Below are 8,713 nucleotides of genomic sequence, written 5' to 3'. Positions count from 1 at the left end.
CATATGTCGGACTATAAACTTCGAGTTGCAATGATTCAAAGCTAGACAAATACAGTCATGACTTTTAACCTAACTATGAATTATGAATGAATTATATTATATTATTATATATCATGTAGTGCCTCAACTATTCTTGGATAAGATGAAGGAAAAAAAAAGCCTTAAATGATCTACCAAAAGTCGGGATGGAAAACAAACGGGGAAACAGTTTATAATAGGTCAATTATTAAAGCTTATCCTTCGTTTGTCATATATAGCCGCCAGTTGTATTTCGTTATGGGAACCAATTAAACCGATTCAAAGGTGTATAAATGTGATCACTGAGTAACAAATAACAAGTAGCAACATTATGCATTACTCGAATCGAAGATGAAGACATGGCTTAGTGGGAGGAAACTCTTGTGATTCATCATATCTACGAGTTTGAGAATTGTGGGTATATACAATTAGTGGCATGCCCCAATATTGCTCGAGGTCTCAAACCATGCATTGTCAGGATCAAATAGGCTGGAATTATAAATACACGTGCGAGCTTCCTCTTTTTTAATTATCAGAAAGCAAAAAAAAGAGTAACTGCATCATTCTTTCGGGGGTAGCTGCTTGTCTATATTGTGGCCGCCAAAAGCCACATTCACATGGCGTGCATCATGTACTCGTCTCAAACATTGAACTGTGCTAACGAGCCAAACCCTACCAAGCATACATGAACGGAAGCAAAGCGCAAAAACAAATTAATCTGTCAGGTTGATTCTAAAAGAATAAAAATAAAAACAAAAATTGTGAGGTTGGGCGTACATTCTAATAGCAAACCTGGTTAAGAAATACCACGAATGAAAAATTTTATGTACAAGAATTTGCACCAGTTGTATGTCTCATATATACTCTCATTCCTTTCAATAACCTATGCTCAATGAAAGTTAAGGTGCACTTAAGTGGAGGAGTTGAGTTTGCATTTGATTTCCTTTGGATGTGTGAAACCTCGTAGAATGGAGTCTGTTTTGTTCCTTTATTTGTCCCATCCTGTATAACTAGTGTAACAAGTGAACAAATTCTTCAAAGAAATTATCATAATCTATATCATTATTAATCTATGTCATGCCACCTAAAAATGATGGGTGTGGCTTTCGGATTCTTCTACCGTAGGCTGTAGCTACCTCACAAAATTAGATAGTCCAATAATTCAACAAGTAATAATCTTATAGATGATAAGCATTCATTAAGAGAGAGTGAAAGTAGAAACTTTAATACTAAATTCCAGTATATATCAATAGCCTTACAATTTAAGTGGTTAGTACTTCTTGATATTTTACTGTTTAAATCCCCACTCTCTTATTATAATTATTAAATTATATAAATTAAAATAAAATAAAATAAAATCCAATATATGCCTTCCCCAGCTAAATGCTGAAACAAATGGAAATGGATGTCTATCACCGAATGCCAGGCCATAGGCTAAGCTGTTTTTCACTTGTCACCATTGACATTGACATGAAAGAAAGCTAAAACCTAAAAAGGACTCATGAAATTACCTTAACCTCAACTAGTATGTTGCCTAATTAATGTCATTCGGGCAAAACACTTTCGGTCAATAGTTTTACTCGAAAACTTGGATCCAAATATTTGGGTCTATTTGTTTGTACTTATGAATTTAGATTCCAAAAGATTATTTTAATAAAAAGTATTAAATTGACATTTTTGTGAAGAGTGAATTTTTTTGTCAAATTATAAATTGGTCCAAAATTACTTTTAACCAAAGTGAATGAACGTGCCCTGAAATTACTTTTTGAACTTGAAAAGGTTCAAACAAACGTTTTACATGATCAATCATTGGAAGTGTTTGATAGAGTTGTTTAAATATCAGTTTTCAATGTTCAAACACTACAATATATATTTTTATAATATTTTTTTAACTTATATATATTTTCATAACATTTTTTAACCTACATATATTTTCACGACACTTAAATAATAATACTAAAAATTTCTAAAGAAACGGGTTTATGTCCAATTAATCATATATGTGTCTAAATGTTCGTATGGTAACTTGTCTAGAGCACTGGAGACAAGCTCCATGCACCTGAACCGTTGAATTCTCTGCCTCACTCACTGCAAATACGTTTTCCTTTATTTTTTATTTATTTATCTGCAAATATGTCATATTCAGGTATGGGACTCTGAGGAATATATTCTAGTTTTTCCTTAGCAGACGTGACACACATACATAGTAAGTCCATAATCTAGTCTAAACTTTATTATAATCAATCAGATGCGATTTGGTACGATTTAGGTACAAGAATTTAACATTAAATTGAGAAATGAGAAACAGTATTTTTAACCAATCAATCTGAGCCGTCAAAAAGATCTCAATCATAGAATGGCAGCCGTTTGATCGATCTTCCGCGGTTGTCACCATCACCAGTCGCCTTCTTTCATTGTAATGGCACTGGCACCACTGAGACCAAGTTGGCATTAATTTGGCTTTTCACAGCTTACCTCTTGAGCTTTCATTTTGGACCGTCAGTTCCTCACCTCAACTAGATATTTATTTTGTTTTTCTGAATTTTCTGTCCGCACTCGAGGACCAAGTAAATTACAAAATCACAAAAAACAATGACTAGGAATATACATATATATATATATATATAGGAATAAAAATTATGAGGCCATAAACTAAAGGAAAAATATTTATTATTGTTTATTAAATGAAGATATTATAATATAATAATATTATTATTGTTTCTCAAAAAAAAAAAAAAAAGTGAAGATATTATAAATAAATAACCTACGGCAATGGAAGCACGAGGGCCGCCATCTATGCCAGTGTCACATAAGAAAAACTCAATTTACAATTGACTTTCGTATTGTACAAATATAGCACATGTCGTTATTTGCCTCAAACGAGTAAAATAAAAATAATCCCTGATTAATGATTTTATAATCCAACACAAAAAAATATTCAACAAGTTTATATTATACAAAGTGGCTTGAGACAGTGGGTTCTAGTTAAATTAATTTCATAATATCCCCCAATAACCTTTAGGTCAAAATTAGGGTGGCAATGTTTTACACGATTTGCAAATATTACACGATTTTTGTGTGGATTATAATAAGGTCGATACGCTTAACATAAATAAATAGTCAAATTTGCTTTGACTTGCTTAACCTACCATCAATCCAAAATCTAAAATCCAAAATGACTCGGTTCATCTAAATAAATTTCATTTTTAATTTAACAAAAGTTTGAATTTTAAATATAATTGAGTAAATTAAATAATTTTAATGGTTGAATACTTGTTATAGGTTATTTGAATTTGATTTTTTCTTAGATTGTCTATTAAGCATATTGAAACATGTTAGGTCATGTCAACCAATTTAATAAACAAGTTGTATTACAATTGAGGGTTTTGACATGATTATTAAATGTGTCAAGTTAAGATTGAGTTATGTATTTAAATACTCTTATCTTGACATGACAATAATTTCCCCACTAGGTCAAATGACAAATTTTTAAACATATTTTCAACAAAAATATTGCTTCAAATCTCTCCATCTCAAGGTCCTTTTGGATATATACCATTGTCAGTTTCTTTAAAATTTTATTCCCTCTTCCTATTTGTGTGTGGGTTAAAAATATTTAATATTCTAAAAAAAAAAAAAAAAGAATCCCTCCCTCTCACATTAAATGTATAACATATACAACTAGGAAAAAAAAAATCATAAAAGAATGTGACCGTCAATATTGGTCCAAAATGTTTTCTAAAAAAATAGTCCAAAATGTGACTATCAATAAAATTTATTTGTATACTGGTTAGCTTTCCTTTTTTATGAGTACTAAATTTAGTACCTAAACTATATTTTTTTTTGAGAAGATAGTACATAATCAATTAAAGACTATTTTCAGGATTTAAAAAAAGAACAAGATTTAGGTACAATATTTAAGTGTTGTTCCTTAGGTTCCCATTTTAAGATTCTGCTATATGGATTTTTTCTCATAGGATGGAAGTGTATTTTTTAGTTAAATAACCATATGGCTAAATCTTAAGATGAGAAATTAAGAAACAGCACATAAAGTACTGTATTTAAGTTTTGTCTTTAAAATAATATCAAGTTATATATTAGTAAATGATTCAATTAAGATATATTTTAAAAGTAATTATTAATTTATTATGCCTTTTCACTTTTATATATATATATATATATATTATTAATATTGAATAGATGAAAGTACTTTTTTCCATATATTAAATTTGTGTTGAATATTTGTATAATTCTCTTTCTTAAATGGTTTAATAAATTTTTTTTGGGGTGTTTTGGTCCCTCAAAGATGAAATCCCAGTTGCTCCACCGTCAATAGTACCTATTAGTTTCTTTGTTTTAAATTAAAATTTCAAGTTTTCTTCACCGTCAACTTGTGTATAATATACGAAGTCACTTTTTTTAGTTATAATTATATTTTAATTAAATTATACTAATTTAAACAAGTTCAACCAAACGCATTTTATATTAATTTCTAAAAAATAATCTTTTTTTTTTAATGATTGTTACAAGTAAGGGTGATAAATTTGCCCACTAATTCTTTTCATAAAGAAGTCTATACACAATATTGAGTTACAAAGATTTATAAATTAATCTTTAGAGGGGATAAAGGTATCTAAAAAAAGAAAAAGAAAGCGTAGGGCCATAAACAAATCAAATTAAAATGTTTTTATTTTTTATTTTTTGAAGGATAGTTCCTATTAAAGAATGCTCTATACCATTAAACTAAGATATAAATTAGAGTTTAGTGTGAACAAAAAATTGAATTTCAGATTTTTTATGAAATGATAAGAAAAACTTTATCGCTTAAGCTAAAATAAAACCAGAAAACAAATCTAATTATTTATTTATTTTTTTATACTCAGAAAACAAATCTAATGTGAAGTGATGATTGAGTAATTAGTATTTTTTAGGAAAGGAAAAAGGACAAAGTATTGTGGTCATTTCAATAGGAAGTTAAGTGCACTTTCACTTTCCAGTCTATTATTAACCACAATTAAGTCCCCATTATGAATTATAATAAGGTCATCACCAAAAGGCCAAGTTTGCTTACGTGGCATTAGTGAAAAATATCACAAAACGCGTGCATCCTAAACAAAGCAACGCATTTTACCACAACAGTAATGAAACGGACACGTGCCAATCGATAAAAATAGGAGAGGCCGGTGGTGTCACAAAATGCACAAGGATTTTTAAACAGAGTTCGAGTCTCTCCTATATATGTGTGCGTGTTTCTCAAATAAAAAAGAGTTTGAGGTCGGTTGTAACACGTGGCACATGCACAAAGCTCAGATCAGATCGAAAGGTAGTCCCGAGAAAATAGCCGCGTCGTACTGAATCAAATCCTCCAAGTAGTTCCTCAAATCCCTCACATGTTGGCAAGCTGGCTCGTAGTACCAGGTACTCACTGGTTCCCGGAACTTCCAGTTCACAGTTCACAGTACACTTTGATTTTTCAACGTTTTTAACCAACCGTACCACCCCTCATATTTTTTTTTTTTGTTAAGCCACTAGCCACTAGTTAACTCGCTTTGTATATATAGCGCTTGAGAGAGAGAGAGAGAGAGAGAGAGAGTGTTGTACCTTGGCTCTGAGGCTTCGTCGGAAATCGTTGACGGAGCTTAGCCGGGAAAAAAATTTCATCGAAACCCGTGAAGAACTTTTGGAAGCTTTCTCACTGGGATCTTACTTTCTCATCGATTTTCACACAAAGCGTGAGTGGTCTTGGGTTTTGTTTTCCGATCCGATTTTCATGGAAAATAATCATTGGCCATGGAAATGAGCTTTTTTATAAGTATTATAGAGCTGGAAATGTTTGCTTGTAAATTAAAATTCTGGGCTTTCTTTGGGTTAATTTAATTGCTTGAATAGTTTACTTATTTTTTTTCGTTTCATTGATTTTTCAGGTCAGTGAATTTAAAGGGAGGCTTTTTTTGTTGTTGTTGTTAATTTTCTAATCGGATTGAAGAGAATTATCGAGGTTTCAGATTCGTGAAAGTGAAATTCTAGGAATTCAATTCCTTTTGTTAAATCAAAACCAGTCATTTTTGGTTAAAATGGGAGAGAAAGTAGCTACGACCTTTTTGCAATGGTCGCAGCCGATTGTTCCTCATTCTGCATCCTCATCTCAAGCTCTAGCCTCCGCAGTTTCATTTCCTTCGAGACGACGACGAAGCCACCGTACCGATGGTGGAGCTCTCGTGTGCCGGTACGTGCAGAGATTGGACCGATCGGCTCTGTTCGGAACCGGCCTCACCAATCTGTACCGGACCCGGTCCTGCGAGTATCAGAAACCGAAACTTCGAACCTTGAAAAGAGTTTGCAGTGCCACCGCCAGCTTCGATGCCTTTTCGGACGAAGAATTTTCGAAGAAGATTCAAGAATTAGCACTCAGATTCCCACTCTCCGATGATGAAAGTACCTCCCTGGATTCCGAATCTGAGGTCATTCCTGATGAAATTATCGCTGGTAGTAGCGTAAATTTTGTAGAGAATCAGAGTCCGGTGGAGCCGCCGTGGCCGGAAATTCCACCGGATTGGGTCGGAAAAGATGAGATTATTCCGGCGAGTATCGAGCGAAAAGCGAACAGCGTGGATCTTCCGCTCTCGCTTCGAATGATAAGGCGAAAGATGCAATGGCAGGAAGGGTTTATAGAAGTGGGAGAATCGGCTTATTCTTCAGTGAAAAAAGCGTTCTCGTCGATGGTTTTTATAATCAGAGAGCTTCACAGCTACACTTTACAGATGAGAGGGTTTTTGTACTACGAAGACTTGCAAGAAATTATCGTTCGTGTTCAGAAGGAGATGCACGCTTCATTCGTGTGGCTATTTCAGCAAGTGTTTTCTCATACACCAACTCTCATGATGTACGTGATGATTCTATTAGCGAATTTCACTGTCCATTCCATGGGCCATAACGCTGCGATTGCAGCTTCACTACCACAAGCTGGGTCTCAAATGGAATCGATGGTCGAAATTCAAGACCAGGAGAACCAGAAATTTGATTCATCGACGATTAAGACTTTCTCAGCTTCGTCTTCGAGTGGTAAAATGACTTCGATTGGAGGAAACAATGGCGGTGGAGGGAAGGTACGGCCAGTTGCTAGTGGGACCGACGGTGATGGTGGGTTTGACGGGTCGAATCAGTACCGTACGATTTTGCCAGATGGGTCTTCTTCTTCTTCTTCTCAATTGTCCTCCTATGGGACCACAAGAGAGGCGGCGGAGTCGGAGACCAGAGAAGAAGAGATGAACCTTTGGAATTCTATTGTGGCAGAGGCTTCGGAAATGCAGTCCTCGTTGAGACACGAAGCTCTCGATCAAGAAATTATGCAACGGTTCGTTTCGCCTGTGATTGTTCAGATTGAAGCAGATAATGATTACGCTGATTATTTCAGAACAGGGCTGCTTTATCAAGTGGGTCTGGTTCAAGACCCCAACAATCCTCTTCTTCTTGCTAATTACGCTCAGTTCCTCTACGTTGTTGCCCATGATTACGACAGGTACATATAATTTTTCATTATAATTTTTATGTTTTTATGCTCTTTATTAGAATTTGTTCATGCGTTGCAATCTCCGTTTTTAGTTAAGTTGGTGGGTGATTAAGATTTGACGATGTATGTTTAGTTTTGGAAAAGAGCTATGCTTAAGTTACTGTTTAGACTTTAGAGACACCTTGCATTTTCGATTCACTTTTGTCGCCCTTGTATTTGTTGATAGGGGAAATGTGTGGTGTCCTAGTTTCCCTTTCTATGAAAATACGGAGTAATCACTATTCAATTCAAACACGTTCCTCGTCACCTTCTTTCCGTGATTCCCACGCGCTTCTCACAAAGAAAGATCTTCTTTTGCATTATTATAAAAGTCTTACAAAAAGTTGACTTTGTTTTTGAGAAATCATGAGATTATCATGAGAAATCTTACAAAAAGTAGACCCACAAGAGATTTTTAGCTTTGCTGCTGTGCTGACTATGATTTTGTTTATTTATTAAATGTTAAAACAGAGCGGAAGAGTATTTCAAGAAGGCAGTAGGGGTTGAGCCACGAGATGCAGAGGCGTTCAACAAGTATGCAACCTTTTTGTGGAGAGTGAAGAATGACTTATGGGCTGCTGAGGAGACCTTTCAACAGGCCATTGAGGCTGATCCAGACAACTCTTCCTATGCAGCTAGTTATGCTCACTTCCTTTGGAACACTGGTGCTGAAGACACTTGTTTCCCTCTTGGCTCCTTAGACAACAACACCCAAGAAGATTAAATTTGAAAAAAAAAAAAACAAAAAACAAAAAAAGGATAAAGAGATAGTTTCCCACATACCATACCACCTCCACCACCCCGGTTTTGTTTCCCACCTCTTAACTTCGGAATTTGTTACTATAATAATAAAATCTGCACAGAAAAAAGGAAAAAAAAAATATGACAGAGAATTTCATGTTTTTTCTTTCTTTGGTGTTTTCTCTTTTGTTGTTCTATTAATTTATTTGTGAGGGAAATTCTTGGGTGATTGGAATGGGGATTTGGGGTTGGGCTGGTGATCAGCGGTGGCGTTTGGAAGCGAGTGTGTGCACGTGGCTAATAGTGGATTGGGCACGTGCACTGCAAATCGGAACCGATGGCGGTGTGTTTGGGGGGGTATGGGTGGAACTTGGACCAATGGGAATGCTTGCTTGCATCGGGTTT

At 34.6% G+C, this 8,713-nt stretch overlaps 1 protein-coding gene across 2 annotated transcripts; it reads left to right on the top strand.

Annotated features, from left to right (window-relative positions):
* Positions 1-5,305: 5,305 nt before the first annotated feature.
* On the top strand, positions 5,306-8,476 carry LOC115989359. 2 transcript variants are annotated; one of them, XM_031113038.1, is made up of 3 exons: positions 5,306-5,436; positions 5,943-7,537; positions 8,039-8,476. In XM_031113038.1, the coding sequence occupies exons 2-3, from the start codon at positions 6,093-6,095 to the stop codon at positions 8,289-8,291; spliced, it is 1,698 nt and encodes a 565-aa protein (XP_030968898.1). In that variant the 5' UTR covers positions 5,306-5,436; positions 5,943-6,092; the 3' UTR covers positions 8,292-8,476. The 2 variants fall into 2 exon arrangements, with proteins under 2 accessions (XP_030968898.1, XP_030968894.1); XM_031113034.1 differs by lacking the exon at positions 5,306-5,436 and adding an exon at positions 5,458-5,750.
* Positions 8,477-8,713: the final 237 nt, after the last annotated feature.

This window comes from Quercus lobata, chromosome 1 (assembly GCF_001633185.2).
Source record: "Quercus lobata isolate SW786 chromosome 1, ValleyOak3.0 Primary Assembly, whole genome shotgun sequence".
NCBI classification, from domain to species: domain Eukaryota; kingdom Viridiplantae; phylum Streptophyta; class Magnoliopsida; order Fagales; family Fagaceae; genus Quercus; species Quercus lobata.
Note: the sequence above shows the minus strand (reverse complement) of the source record. Positions and strands in the feature narration are given on the sequence as shown.